The 15,241-nt window shown below is 51.0% G+C and overlaps 5 protein-coding genes across 13 annotated transcripts in view; 2 read left to right on the top strand and 3 right to left on the bottom strand.

The window, feature by feature from the left end:
* The window catches only part of LOC125686094 (zinc finger protein 501-like), a 474,399-nt gene extending 466,226 nt beyond the window's left edge, over positions 1–8,173 (top strand). Inside the window, exons 5-6 of one of the 2 annotated variants that reach the window (XM_048929729.1) lie at positions 5,915–7,333; positions 7,502–8,173. In XM_048929729.1, the coding sequence (XP_048785686.1) occupies positions 5,915–7,333; positions 7,502–7,683 (1,601 nt within the window). In that variant the 3' untranslated portion in view covers positions 7,684–8,173. Of the gene's footprint in view, positions 1–5,914 lie in introns of both variants that reach the window. The other variant, XM_048929728.1, reaches the window with a different exon arrangement.
* LOC125686095 (zinc finger protein 501-like) overlaps positions 1–15,241 on the bottom strand; it is a 239,099-nt gene that overhangs the window by 221,594 nt on the left and 2,264 nt on the right. The gene's annotated exons all lie outside the window — the stretch shown is intronic.
* The window catches only part of LOC125686098 (zinc finger protein 485-like), a 322,586-nt gene that overhangs the window by 209,646 nt on the left and 97,699 nt on the right, over positions 1–15,241 (top strand). The window lies entirely within an intron of this gene.
* Positions 1–15,241, bottom strand: part of LOC125686093 (zinc finger protein 420-like) — a 62,873-nt gene that overhangs the window by 13,038 nt on the left and 34,594 nt on the right. Inside the window, exon 7 of the mRNA XM_048929727.1 lies at positions 14,904–14,914. Coding sequence (XP_048785684.1) covers positions 14,904–14,914 — 11 coding nt within the window. The remainder of the gene's footprint in view (positions 1–14,903; positions 14,915–15,241) is intronic.
* LOC125686110 (coiled-coil domain-containing protein 81-like) overlaps positions 9,452–15,241 on the bottom strand; it is a 312,318-nt gene continuing 306,528 nt past the window's right edge. Inside the window, exons 9-10 of one of the 2 annotated variants that reach the window (XM_048929764.1) lie at positions 9,871–9,893; positions 9,452–9,571 (exon numbers count right to left, since the gene is read on the bottom strand). The gene's annotated coding sequence lies outside the window, so the exon portion shown is untranslated. Of the gene's footprint in view, positions 9,572–9,766; positions 9,894–15,241 lie in introns of those variants that run through there. The other variant, XM_048929763.1, reaches the window with a different exon arrangement.

Consider the following 15,241-nt stretch of genomic DNA (forward strand, 5'->3'; position numbering starts at 1 on the left):
GCAGCACAGCCTTCAGGCGTGTCAGCCAATCCTCCCAACTTCGTATCATCGGCAAACTTGCTGAGGGTGGCCATTATCCCCTCATCAAGGTCATTGATGAAGATGTTGAACAAGACCGGACCCAGCACAGACCCCTGAGGAACACCACTAGTTACAGGCCTCCAACCGGACTCTGCACCACCAACAACGACCCTCTGCGCTCTGCCAGTCAGCCAGTTCTCAACCCACCTCACTGTCCACTCATCTATCCCACACTTCCTCAGCTTTGTTATAAGGACGTCATGGGGGACAGTATCAAATGCCTTGCTGAAATCAAGGTAGACTACATCCACTGCACTCCCCCTATCCACCCAGCCAGAGACAACATCATAGAAGGCTACCAGGTTGGTCAAGCACGACCTCCCCCTTGTGAACCCGTGCTGACTACTCCTGATAACCTCCTCTTCTTCCAGTTGTCTGGAGATGACATCCAGTACAAGCTGTTCCATCACCTTTCCAGGGACAGAGGTGAGGCTGACTGGCCTATAATTGCCTGGGTCTTCCTTCTTGCCTTTTTTGAAGACCGGGGTGACGTTGGCTATCTTCCAGTCTTCAGGCACCTTCCCCGTCTTCCAAGACTTCTCAAAGATGACAGAAAGCGGTTCAGCAATCACCTCTGCCAGCTCCTTCAGCACCCGTGGATGAATCCCATCGGGTCCCATGGATTTCTGAACATTGATGTTGCCTAGGCGCTCCCGGACCACCTCTTCCCTGACAGAAGGGGGGTCTCCCATTCCCCAGATCCTCTCACTAATCTCCAGGGTCTCAGATTCCCGAGGGGGAGCTTTTCCACTGAAGACAGAAGCAAAGAAGGCATTCAGTATCTCCGCCTTCTCAGCATCCCCCGTTACCAGAACACCCCCGTCACTTAGCAGTCACTGTTCCTTTAGTGATGTTTAAATAGGTATTTTCACACCAGGCTGAAGCAAGTCTTATGTAACACATGCAACCCATAGAACACATTCTAAACATATTGTCTCTCAATCCTTAGCTCCAGTGGTCCGGTCTTCTTAACAGTGCACTGGGGCTGAGATGTCTTCTTAACTCACGTGTAGCTCCACCATGCTTGCTCTTTCACCTTGATCGCTACAGATGATGCTCTGGAACCCCAAATCTTGGAATTGTCTCTTGTAACAACACTTTAGTTACTTCCTGCACCTTGTTGGTCCTGCAAGGGAAAAGCCTCTGGCCAACCTGAAAAGGTGTCTGTTAATACCAACGTATACCTATACCCCCTTCTCTTGGGAGTTCAGAGAAATCAATTCACCATTGTTGCCCAGAACAAATTCCCTTCCCTATTTGTCCCTTGGAACCCTGGGGCCTGTTCTAGGACTGTTCTGTAAACAAATCTCACATTGCTCTGTTACCTGCTTAGTAGTGGTGTATAAATCTCAAGCCACAGTCCGATGCCTCAAGTATTTATACAGGGTCTCGGTTTCCCAATGTGTTTTCCTGTGCTCAGCCATGATTATGGCCCATAATTACGTGGCGAGAACTATTATTTTGTTCTGAATCCTAATCCATCCTCCTTCTCCCACATGCTCTCCTAAGAACTCTATCAAGATTTGGTCTTATCTTGAATAACTTGCTTTACCCTCAGTTTAAACTCTTACCATCTGGGACCAAAGTCTGCACCCCTGTGTCCTCTTCTTTGTGAATACTCTCCAAGCCCCGTCGACTAGGTTATCCAGGTCCTGCATTTTGCTTCCTTAATCTGTAATTCACCAGAAGAAAATACAGACATTCTCGATCTGATTAGCAAAAGACTTTGGGAGATGTGAACAAATTCAGCAGACAGGGACGGAGAAAACCAAAAGATTGTGGCTTCCACTTGTTCTAGTAAATCTTGCCCTAGTAAAGGCTTTGGTGAATTTGGCACCTACAAACATTTGTGTATCCCCACCTGTTTACCTATACTGAGTTGTAAAGGCTTAAGAAAGTAAACCTCATTTTGCACTGGGATACTCGGATATCCAGTTTCCCAGGTCTCTGCAGATGAAGGATGTTAGCTTCCAGCGTCTCATCTCCTGCCTTGGCACAAACAAGATTAACTGCTAAATGGTCATCACCTTCCAAACACCATCGATCACAATTTTTTATTAAAGTTGTCTTGCTCACAGCGCCCCCAGGCTCCCCAGCAGTATCTGAAGTGGAATTTGACTGGGAACTTCCTTTCCCCTGCTCCCCCATACTCAATTTCATTGATTCCTTATTGTTCCTCAAAGTCCACACCTTATAGCTAGAACGTTAGTGTGACCAAATGCATATTCCTCTTTAAAGCCCAGTCTACAGCACCAACTGAAATGCCACTTTCCTCTATTCCACTGTAATCCCTGGACACTACTACAGGTCAAGCCTCTGATAACAAATACGGGGTTAAACAAACAGCCAATTAGACTCGATTCCCACATTCACACCACTCACACCTTGCATCCAATAGTCAGCATTCACACCACACAGCAGCCGCTTATGAAGTCTCCCTTGCTGGGTAATGGACTCTGCTTACTTCCCCAGGGCACGGGAACTCCCTGGGCAAGAGCTATAGCCAATGTCCCCAGCAACAAGAGCACTTGTATTGTATGTGGAATTCCACAAGCAATCATTTTATAACAGAAACACTTAACAATCACAAAGATAACCACAATGAAGAAATAGTTTGGGCAATTACTCGTTACATGATCCTGCCAGGCCCCTTCCTGGCAGCTAACTGCAAATGCCCCTGATACATTTCTGTTGTGATGATTTCTCCAAAGTATTTCAAAGCTTACATTCCCGAACACATTATAGCCTCACTCCTGCAAGATTTCACCTGTGAGGTTCTTGGAATTCTCCAGATACCACCTCAAGTGGGACCCTGCTCCCAAGGGTTGTCCTCCTACAAGGATCGCCATGACCGAACCTCCAGCTATGGATCCACCCTCAAGGGGAGCACCCTCGCTCCTTCACCCTTCAAGATGCGTAGAGGTTAAACATTGCCAAATGAAACTAGGAGCCCACTTTTGCCCCACAGAAAATGCAACAGAACAGGAAGCACTCTTCCTCAGACACAAACCCCCGGTTAACCCGAGGGCAGTTCTTTCTGGGTGACCTTAAAATCTGTAGATCTACAGCAGCGAAGAGCAGAGCTGGCCCTTGTATAGCACAGAGCTTAACCAAAGGAAGCAAAGAGACCCAGCAGAAAGGGATGCTTCATTAGCGTAACAAAACGCAACCCCCCTCCCCCGGGTGCAGATGTGCCATGAGAAGGAGCTGTGAAACTGCCCAAGGCCTGGCAGCCGGCTCAGGGCGTGCTCGCTGTGGGAATTGCTGCCTGCACCTGAGGCTGTGCCGAAGCGGCCAGAGCCTGGCTGGAAACCGTCCGGGCAGCACGGCGGTGGCAGGAGGAGCAGCGAGGCCGTGCTGCGGCCAGCTCCGGGCTGAGGACACTCGGCACCCTCTGCTCTCCGCGACTCCCAGGAGCCTGCTTGCCCGCACCAGAGGCGGGAGCAGCCTGCTCCGCACCCAAGGTAGGAGCCCTTCGCGTCTCGTGCAGAGGAGCGCACGCTTCCTGCCCCCTGCCAGCAGCAGCGGGATACGAGCGGGGAGCGACAGCGGGTGGGGCGGCACCGGCACTGCTGTAGCCCAGGTGGGAGCCCAGTCCCGGCTCCAGCTCCTGCCCAGTTCAGCGGGTTTGCTGGGCCAGACGGGCTGCAACGAGGCGAGCAGCGGTTCCCAGGCGTATTGCAGCCCGGCTTGGGGCTGCGCTTCTCCCTGTGGGCCACGGGAGATATGAGATTACCTCGCTATGCAGCTCTGGACGCATGTATTGATGGAAACTTTAAACTCCCCATGCTTCGTTTTGAGTGTCTGAACGTGAAGCCTCCAAGGGGGGAATTTCCACTCCCCTTTCCCTTCCATGGCAGCCCGCAGTTTCCCCTCGGGACCCAGCAGGCACTATGTGCCTCTAGCGGCCATTGCAGCGTTACATTTTGTGCGCTTAGCGCTGGGCTGATGGCTCACCTGAGGATGTGCAAACCCCTCCTAAGGCTTTTGTTCAGGCTGTCCCGGCAGCTGCAGATGCCTTCAGCGCACAGCTGCGGGCCCTGAGCACGTCCAGCATCTGTGCCAGCCCCAGCACTGGGCTGTGTTATAGAAGCTGAAAAGCTGAGAGCGTGTGTGCTGACTGGAGCACACTTTGAGAACGCACCCGAGCAGCACGTCAGTAAAGTGCAGCCCAGGCTGCCTCGTGCAAAGGGCGCACGGTGCTGAGAACGTCTCTGGAAGGGATCTCTGTACAGGAGTGACCTTGACAGCCATCCCTGATTGTGGGGAGATCCTGTCGTGCAGCCCTTGCTGTGTAGGAGAGCTCAAGGGGCACTTGGGCTGCTCCCTGTTTAGGGGTAAGATGACTGCCTCCTTGCTATGCATTGTCTTTAGGCATACAGTCCATGTACCCACAGCTGTTGAACCGGGTGTCAGTTCTTTGTGCCACCCAGTCTGAGTCAGCTTTGTGATTTGTAATCAGCTGTAGGCAGAGCGTTACCAGTGCTGTTGCTGCTTGTGTTCCTGTGCAAGGCCTGCTGTGCCATCCCCCAGGCAGTGCCCTGCAGATGGGCTGTGGAGGGCTGGGCTGGGACAGGGACTGCTGCGTTCCTTCACAGCTCTCCTGCCATTTCTCTTGTCCCTGCAGGCTCCAGTGTAACTTCTGCCTTCCAGCCGTGATCATCTCAGCTGCAGGAGAGCAGCAGATGGCCTCAGCACATCCATCTCAGGTGGGGCTGGGGGAAGCAGGCAGGAGAAGCCGAGGGGCGGAGGGGATGTGAATGCAGGGGAGAGGGAGGTGGCCTCAGCCAGCGTGTGTTTGCTGGGGCCAGAGAAGCATCTGGGACGGGAGTTTGTGTCCTGTGTGAGCTGCTTCCCTGGGCCTTGGCTGTTCCCAGCAAGGAGCCTCTTTGCTTGCAGGAGCCCGTGAGCTTTGCAGAGGTGGCCGTGTATTTCAGCAGGGAGGAGTGGGCGCTGCTGGACCCTGCGCAGCGAGCGCTGTACCGGGACGTGATGCTGGAGACGTACCAGTGTGTGGCCTCGCTGGGTGAGGGCTTTGCTGCCTTTCCTCCTCGTTAGGGCACCTTTGGCTGTGCAGAAGGAGCCTCTGCAGGCCGGACCTACAATAACTGCCATGATGTTACATATTAATAACTATAACAGCAACAAAAGATATACTGAGAAGCGTGAGTATCAGGAGGGATTAGTATGCACAGCAGACTCATAAATGCCCCAGAGTCAGAGCTGGCAAGCAGGCATCAGCCAGGAGGGAGAAAACCAGGCCTTTCTGTTGTTGCGCTGCATGGTGTCACCAGCTCCAGCTAACAGATGACTCCCTGCTTACTCCTTTACAATGTAGGATTTTGCATTCAGTTGCCAGAAACATTTTGATGACTTGGTCATTGATATTTGTCAGAAAATAAACAAACTCTTCTCAAGTTCATTTTAAAGAAAAAATCCCTTCGGAGTTTTCAGAGTTGTAAAAGGACTGTTTGCCCCAAAGGAAGCTTTGGGCCCAGTGTCATTCAGGCCCAAAGTGAGATTTCTCCCTGGGGAGGGGACACAGAGTGGAGCTGTTGAACAGGCACTGTGCCAGAATGAGGGAATTGTTCTCATCTCACCTGTTTTTCTCTTTGAAGCTCCACTTCCAGCTCCCAAACCCATGGTGATCTCCCTGCTTGAAGGAGGGGAAGAGCCCTGGATCCCAGATGTGCGTAGCCCTGAGGCCGTGCCAGGAGACCTCAGCCCAGGTGAGGTGGTGGAGGGAAGGAGGAGGTTGGGTCTGGAAGAGCCATGTCTGTCTGTGCTTTTATTTTGGGCACTGTGTGCTACTGCTGGATTTCCTGTCATCCAGCAGGAACTGGGATTGCAGATATGCTGGAGGACCTGGAGGAAAGTGGTGTGGCCGAAAGGTGGTGGGGTGGTGTCTGTGTGGAAGAAATGAGAAGGGATGTCCAAGGAGGCCTGGAGCAAGGTCAGGGTGAGCAGATCATGGAGCCACTGGGAAAGGGTCTGGGAAAGACAGGGAGGAGCCCGTTGGACTTCAACGTAGGTCAAAGAGTGCCTGAAGAACTCAGGAACAAGAATGTGAGCCAGCAGAAAAAGCAGAATGCATGCACTGAGTGTGGAAATAGCTTTGAAAAAGATTCCAGCATCGTTAACCACCAGTGCATACACTCATCAATGACCCCAAACAAGTCCTCTGATTGTGGGAAGAGCTTCAAGAGGTGTTCTGCACTGAAGCTTCTCAAGCACAGACACACAGGCCAGAGGCCATTTCAGTATCATGAGTGTGGGAAGAACTTCAGAAGGAGTTCTGAATTCCCGCTGCACAAGCACTTCCAGAAAGGGGAGAGACCCTACAAGTGCTCTGACTGTGGGAAGAGCTACACAATCAGCTCTGGTTTAAAGAGGCACCAGCGCATCCACACAGGTGAAAAACCCTACAAGTGCTTTGACTGTGGGAAGAGCTTCACAATGAGTTCTGATTTAAAGAGGCACCAGCGCATCCACACCGGGGAGAGACCTTACAAATGTCCTGAGTGTGAGAAGAGCTTCAGAAGCAGTTCTGAATTGAAGTCGCACCATCGCATCCACACAGGTGAAAAACCCTACAAGTGCTCTGAGTGTGGGAAGAGCTTCAGAAGCCTTTCTAATTTAAAGAGGCACCATCGCGTCCACACAGGGGAGAGACCTTACAAATGTCCTGAGTGTGAGAAGAGCTTCAGAAGCAGTTCTTTGTTTAAGTCGCACCACCGCATCCACACAGGTGAAAAACCCTACAAGTGCTCTGAGTGTGGAAATAGCTTTGAAAAAGATTCCAGCATCGTTAACCACCAGTGCATACACTCATCAATGACCCCAAACAAGTCCTCTGATTGTGGGAAGAGCTTCAAGAGGTGTTCTGCACTGAAGCTTCACAAGAACAGACACACAGGCCAGAGGCCATTTCAGTGTCCTGAGTGTGGGAAGAGCTTCAGAAGGAGTTCTGAATTCCCGCTGCACAAGCACTTCCACAAAGGGGAGAGACCCTACAAGTGCTCTGACTGTGTGAAGAGTTTCACAATCAGTTCTGATTTAAAGAGGCACCAGCGCATCCACACAGGTGAGAAACCTTACAAGTGCTTTGACTGTGAGAAGAGCTTCACAATGAGTTCTGATTTAAAGAGGCACCAGCGCATCCACACCGGGGAGCGACCTTACAAATGTCCTGAGTGTGAGAAGAGCTTCAGAAGCAGTTCTGAATTGAAGTTGCACCAGCGCTTCCACACAGGTGAAAAACCCTACAAGTGCTCTGAGTTTGGGAAGAGCTTCAGAAGCCTTTCTAATTTAAAGAGGCACCATCGCGTCCACACAGGGGAGAGACCTTACAAATGTCCTGAGTGTGAGAATAGCTTCAGAAGCAGTTCTTCGTTTAAGTCACACCACCGCATCCACACAGGTGAAAAACCCTACAAGTGCTCTGAGTGTGGGAAGAGCTTCAAAAGCAGTTCTGAATTGAAATGCCACCAGAGCACCCACACAGGAGAGAGACCTTTTCAGTGTCCTGAGTGCAAGAAGAGCTTTAAAAGAAGGTCTAATCTCAACACCCACAAGCACATCCACAGTGCATGCAGGCTGTAGAAGAATCACAACATATGGGGAACCTTCAAAAGCAATTCCAGCCTCATTACCTACCAACACAGCCACACAAGATACAGAGCGTGCAGAGCTCCAAAGGTGAGAAGAGCTACAGTCAGAGCCACAGCATGGTGACCACCTGTGGCTTTGTGTGGTGATGAACCTTACAAATCTCTTGAGTAGAGGAAGAGCTCTGCGGCCAAACTCAATCCTCTTTCTCCTTCGTTGCATGAGAATTATGCATATTGCTGTCCTCCAGCTGCAGTTGCTGTGTTGGGTGGCCATGCAAAGGAAAATCCGGAGTGGGATGTGTCACAGCCATGTATGGGAAGAGCTTTTGCCAGGGGATCCTCTCAGAGCATTGACCCTAGAAATGCCTGCACTGCAGGAAGAGCTCATCCCGAGCTCAGTCGTCATTAAACATTGTCCAGTCTGTATGATAAAGAGGCCCTGCAAGTGTCTCTGGTGCAGGAAGTTTCTCTGGGCTGGCACCTCCTTTCTCATGGGGAAACCCGCTACAGAGAAACCTTAAGAATTTTGGTGAGCCCAAGGATGAGGGAGACCCAGATGCTTTTCCCCACACAGGAGGAGTTTGCAAAGGAGATGGCATCACTGGCACCCTCTGCAGAATGGATTTCACCCAGGAGCTTCAGATGGCCTCTCCTTGCTACCCAAATCCTGCTTTCCTCTTCTGTTCTTCCTGCCAGCAGCTTTTTGGTGCCGTTTCCTAAGGAGAGGTGTCTGTGTAGGGATGTTCTGTGTGTCTGTGTGCATGTGTTGCTCTCAGTAATCTGTGAGTGCGCTGATGAATATGAGGGAAGGGTCAGGAGAGCAGTAACGTGGCTCTTGGAGATTTTCTGAGAATCATCTGTAGAGGAAAGGGAAGGGGGTGAATAAAGCAGCTGAGTTGTTCTGGAGCTTTCTTCACTGTCTTGTTTTTTGTTCTCAAAATAAATGTCAGCACGTGGAATGAGGAGAGGGAAAGGTGCAATCAGGATTTGGTTTTGGTTTCTCCTCCAGCCCACTGTTTGCTTTTGGGAAGGCATTTCCCAACCAGGAGGGAGAAAACCGGGCCTTCTATTGGTGTCTATTGGGAAGGAAGGACCCCCCCCAGCAGCACAGGGGCCTTCTGCTTCTAGAGGTGCTGCATGGGGCTGGGGGCTCACACTTGCACTGCACGCTTGGGACCTAGTAGAGGGGACTTTTCAAGGACGACCCAACATGGGACTTTCTGCCCTGTGTTCATTTTCCTGCCCTTAGGGTAGGGATGACTGGCAAAATGGAAGAGGAGCTGTCTATGTTGACACATCACTGAGACTGCTGTACTGCAGCTTTGGAGATAAGTAGAATTGCGAGCAGCATCCTCGTGTTCCATCAGCCTTTCCTCACTCAGTGTACAGAATGAGCATTAGCTTTCTTCATCCCATTCAAGCTTTCATATCAGAAATTCTGTTTATTGACACGCCTGAAGGCCGTGCTGCCATTCAGCAAGACCTGGACAGGCTGGAGAGCTGAGCGGATGAGGTTCAACAAAAGCAAGTGTAGAGTCTTACACCTAGGGAGGAATAATTGCATGCACCGGTACAGGTTGGGGGATGAGCTGCTGGAGAGAAGGTCTGCAGAGAGGGACCTGGGCGTCCTGGTGGACGACAGGTCAGCCATGAGCCAGCAGTGTGCCCTTGTGGCCAAGAGGGCCAATGGCATCCTGGGGTGCATTGCAAAGAGCTAGCAGGTCGAGGGAGGTGATCCTCCCCCTCTGCTCATCCCTGGTAAGGCCTCATCTGGAGCACTGCGTCCAGTTCTGGGCTCCCCAGTACAAAAAAGACAGGGATCTCTTGGAAAGAGTCCAGCGGAGGGCCACAAAGATGGTGAAGGGCCTGGAGCATCTCTGCTATGAGGAAAGCCTGAGTGAACTGGGTCTGTTCAGCCTTGAGAAAAGGAGACTGAGAGGGGACCTGATCCAGGTCTATAAATATCTAAGATGTGGGGGGCAGAATGGCGAGGCTCTTTTCAGTGGTGAGTGGAGACAGGACAAGGGGAAACAGCCAGAAACTGCAGCATAGGAAGTTCCACACAAATGTGCACAAGAACTTCTTTACAGTGAGGGTGACGGAGCACTGGAACAGGCTGCCCAGGGAGGTGGTGGAGTCTCCTTCTCTGGAGATGTTCAAGACCTGCCTGGATGCCTACCTGTGCGACCTGGTGTAGGGAACCTGCTTTGGCAGGGGGGTTGGACTCGATGATCTCTGGAGGTCCCTTCGAACCCCTACAATTCTGTAATTCTGTGATTCTGTGATTCTGTCACCAGTTGGACTTTGCTCCATTAACCATTGCCCATTGGGCACGGCCCTCTTCCTTACACAAAGAAGGGAACAAGTGTCCAAGAAGAGTACACCTGTCCTATGTGCATGTGTAGTGTTCTGTGAGGGAAAATGATATGACAACTACTGGCCTCCCTACAGGACTGTAAGGAGGCAAGGAGGCCCCCATGGCACGAGGACAACGTGTACCCTCTTGAGACTCAGCAGCAGACACAGCTGCCACATCCTAGAGGACAAAGACCTTGGTTTTCTCTCAGGGCCCTCCAGCCTTGCCAGTGCTGTTGGCCATCTTCACCAGAGGCTGTTCCATGCAGTCCTACACCAGCCTCCTTTTCCCTGCATGCTGCAGACATTCACCTCGACTCCTGCACTCGCACTCACCCGGGCATTGCCTTACGTTGATGGTTCTGCAGTCTCACTAGTTGTTTCTTGTGACACAACAGCGTGGACTGATTACAGAGTCCTGCTGGGTGTCTCTGGCACCATAGCACTACCATTGTAAGGGAGGGCTGACCTGTCAGTTTGTGCAGAAAGAATCACTTCTAAAATCACTTTGGCCTTCCCCATTACTTCTCTGCAGGCTCTGACAACACTCCTGTACTCCTCCCAAGCGGACAGGCCCTTTTTTCAACTTTTCCTAAACCTTCTTCTTCCCTTTGATCTTATCCATGAACTCCTTGCTCATCCATGCAGGCCTCCTGCATCCATTCCCTGATTTTCTACTCTTAGGGTTGCACCGATCCTGAGCTTGGAAGAAGTGCTGTTTAAATGTTGGCCACCTCTCATTAGCTCCCTTACCTTCAAGCACCCGAGCCCATGAAACACCTCCAAGTAGGTCCCAGAAATTGTTGAAGTGGGCTCACTGAAAGTCCAGGGCAGCAATCCCACTTTTTGCCTTACTTCTTCCACCCAAGATCTTGAACACCACCATCTCATGATTGCTGCATCGCAAGCTGCCCCCAAACTTATCATCCCTAACTAGCCCATCCCTGCTGGAAAGAACAAGGTCCAAAATCACCCCACTTCTTGTTGGCTTCTCCAACAACTGCATGACAAAGTTATCTTCAGCACATTGCAGGATCCGTCTGGATTTTGTGTGCCTGGGCATGTGGTTTATCCAGCAGATATGTGGATGATTCATGTCCCCCATGAGAACCAGTGCATGGGATTGCAAGGCTACTTCCAACTGCATGAAGAAGGCCTCATCGACTTCATCCTCCTGATCTGGTGACTGTAGTACACCCCACAGCACTGCTGGCCATACCAGCCCTGCTTTTCATTCCCACCCAGAAGCACTCCACACGTTCTTCATCCTCTCATGGGTGCACCTCAGTCCATTCCAGTAGCTCTCTCACATAAAGGGCAACTCCTCCACCTTGCTTCCCCAGCCTATCGTTCCTGAAAAGGACACAGCCCTCCATGGCAGCATTCAGTCACGTGAACTGTGTCACCACATCTCCATGACTGCAGTGAGATCATGGCCCTGCGACTGTACACAGATCTCCAGCTCATCCTGTTTCTTTCCCATGCTATGCGCACTGGTCTGCAGGCACTTCAGGGAAGCAGCAGGTGCATTTACACTTGGAGGGACACAGGAAGATTTTGGATAGGGTATTGGCAACATGACCTTCTCTGAGGAGTCCCTGTATGATCCTATGGGACAGCTCAGATGTTTTTCCCTGCAATCTCCCACAGTGACAACATCCCTCAGCCCTTCTCTGCCACACTGAATTCCCCTCTCTTGCCTCTTTGGACCTTGTTTAAAGACTTGGAAATCGTTCCAGAGAGCTTGCTCCCCAGCACACGTGTGTCCCGCTTGCTCAGAGGGCTCCATCAGGAGCCTACATAACCAGTTTCCCAAAAGCCTTCACAAGATCAGAATACCCAAAGCCTTGATCACAACGCTGCCCCTTCAGCCAGGTAGCAAATGGGAGCCTCAGTGCTCGCCAGCCAGGGGCCCCCAATTACTAAGACTGTCCATCCTTTTTTGGTGGCACTGATATTGACGCAGTGCCCTGTCTGGCCCTCTGCCCTGCATTCTAAATGTTCTTCTAGGGGCATGAATTCTGACTGCACAGTTTTGCATTTCCTCACTCCAAGAATGTGAGACATTGTCACTGTAGATAACAGCAGCAGTAGGAAGTTTGAGAAGCAAAATGACTGCCCTCACACCGTTTTTTGCCCACTGACTGATATTTAGTCCCCTAAACAAGCCAGAGAGTACTTCTGCTCCTGTGAGCAGAACTGTAAGCTCCATTCCATCCAGCCCACCAGTACCAGTATCACCAGCAACACCACAGCCATCCATCACACACAGCACACCCGTCACAGGACCGTTCCCACCACCTCTCACTCATGCTGATGATGCTGCAGCACACAGGGCCTCCAACTTTGGAGGCCAATGCAAAAAACCAGTAACACCTAACAGCCTTGCACATGGGCACCTGGGGGGATGGTTGTTCCCTTGGGAGCTCTGTCTGTGCCTGTGTTGATTCCATGAGTGCAGAGGTGACCTGTGACACGGCACGGAGGGCACAGCTTTCTGTGTGGTGGATGCAACTATTGGTAGAATTCATCAAGACAAAGCCTCCCAAGTGAACATCCACCCTGAGAATGGAAGTCCCCCTCCTCCATGCCCACCATTCCACCACCACAGGGAAAACAAACCGCTGTGGCACCTGAAATGCTCCTGTTCCTCTAGACGGGTCACTGCAGTCACACCTCTGCAGGGACTCACGTCTGCAACAGAAGGACTTTCCCCAGAGCAGAGGGAAAGCAGGGAAGCAGGAGGAGACGAAATAATGGAAACTTACCTTAACTAAATGGAAATAAATGTGACATGTGACACAATATTAGGCAGAATCTGCAGTCAAAAAAATGTTTCAGGGAGTAAAAGTGGAAAATCATTTTTATTTTCAATTCAGGGAAGACCTGCACAATATTTCTCAGAATAGAAATGTAAGATGAAAACAAAAAAAGTGAAAATGCTGTTTGGGGAAACGTAAAAGGAAAGAGAAGACACATGCCTGATACCATACGACAGCAATTATTGGATGCAGTTGAAAAGTAAATCACCCTAACTCTTGGCTGAGCCGTTGTCTCCTGTTCCTGGGGATCCCAATGCCTTGAAGCTGCCTGCTCCCTCCGCACGCATTTTCCCTTGGAGCTGTGCGTTGGCCCGTCTTCCGTGGCCCTGCTGTACCTCTCTTGTACCAGACCAGGCCCTGCTTCCTGGGATGGAGGAAGCAGCACACCTCGGTGCAGCAATCATCATCTCCTTGCAGCTTGCTGGGGGGTCAGGAAGCATTCAGAGAACCTCACCTGAAGACATGGGCAAGCTCCTGCTGGCTTCACTAGCTCACCAAAATCAACTCCACATCCTGCCAACTGCATTCCAAGCAGAGCAGCTTTACCATCTGGATCTGCTGTTGGAGATCTCAGACATACCTTCCCAAGGTCAAATCAAAAACCTTCAAGCTCAAAAGGGATCACTTGCAAGGCAAGCACGCACAGGAGAGCACTCTGATATCTCTGCGCTGTGGGGATGAGCTGCTTGTGCACCATGTGGGTTTGCGCTGCCTTCTGCTCCCACCACCTCCTGAAACTTGGAGAACAAGCTTAGCTTTTTGTAGCTTTATTGGAGACAAGTTATGGCGTCACACAACTGCTCTGTGCAGCAGGGCTAGGAAGGATGATAGGGTTGTGTGAAAGAAATGCCTTCCCCAGAAGCAAGCACTGGGCTGGAGGAGAAACCAAAACCAAATCCTGATTGCACCTTTCCCTCTCCTCATTGCACATGCTGACATTTATTTTAACAACAAAATAGAAGACTGCAGTGAAGAAAGCTTCAGAACAACTCAGCTACTTTATTGACCCCCTTCCCTTTCCTCTACTGAGGATTCTCAGAAAACCTGCAAGAGCCACGTTACTGCTCTCCTGAGCCTTCTCTCAGATTCATCAGAGTACTCACAAATTACTGAGAGCAACACATGCACACAGACACACAGAACATCCCTACACAGATGCTTCTCCTTAGGAAACGTCATCAAAAAGCTGCTGTCAGGAAGAGCAGAAAAAACTGGGCATGCTTTACCCAACTGCTTTGGGTAGCAAGAGAGACTATTTGAAGCTTCTGTTTTAAGTCCCTTCTGCAGAGGGTGCCAGTGATGCCATCTCCTTTGCAAAATCTTCCTGTGTGGGGAGAAGAATTGGGGTCTCCCTCATCCTTGGGCTTAACAGCATCCTCATTGTCTCTCCGCTGGGGGCTTTCCCATGGGAAAGGAGTTGCCAGCCCAGAGAGAAACTTCCTGCACTAGGGACACTTGCAGGGCCACTTTATCACATGACTGGACAATGTTTAATGACGACTGAGCTCGGGATGAGCTCTTCCTGCAGTGCAGGCATTTCCATGGTCTCTGCACTGAGTGGATCCACAGGTAAAAGCTCTTCCCACACATGGGACATTTGTAGCACTTCTTCCACCAGTGCCATCTCCTGTGAGTGAGGAGCTCTGCACTCTGCACAAAGCCCTTCTCACACTCGAGGCATTTCTAACACTTCCTGCCACGTGAACTCACTGGTGCAGGCTCTGGACAGACCTCTTCCTGCAGTCAAGGCACTCACTGGGACTCTCCTCTTACGTTGGTTCTCTGGGGTCGACTGAGGGTTGAGCTCCAGATGAAGCTCTTCCCACACTGCCTGCAGACAGGATTTCTTCCTTCCTGGTGACATATCAGCCCAGCTGAGGTTTCCTTTGGGTCCTCACCTGCTGCCCCACAGCACAGGAGTTTCGGCAGGGGAGGTAAGAGGTGACTCTCAGCCCTGGCAGAAACGGGCCACCTGGCAGAGGGTTTCCAGTGACACATCCCACTCTATATTCTCCTTTGTATGGCCACTCAACACAGTAACTGCAGCTGGAGGATAGCAATATGCATAATTCTCATGCAACGAAAGAGAAAGAGGATTGAGTTTGGCCGCAGAGCTCTTCCTGTACTCAAGAGATTTGTAAGGTTCATCACCACACAAAGCCACAGGTGGTCATCATGCTGTGGCTCTGGCTGTAGCTCTTCCAATCTTCGGAGCTCTGCAGGCTCTGTATCTTATGTGGCTGTGCTGGTAGGTAATGAGGCTCGAACTGCTTTTGAAGGCTCCCATATCTTGAGATGCTTCTACAGCCTGCATGCACTGTGGATGTGCTTGTGGGTGTTGAGATCAGACCTTCTTGTGAAGCTCTTCTCACA

The sequence above is a fragment of the Lagopus muta genome, chromosome 31 (assembly GCF_023343835.1).
Source record: "Lagopus muta isolate bLagMut1 chromosome 31, bLagMut1 primary, whole genome shotgun sequence".
In the NCBI taxonomy this organism is placed as follows: Eukaryota; Metazoa; Chordata; class Aves; order Galliformes; family Phasianidae; genus Lagopus; species Lagopus muta.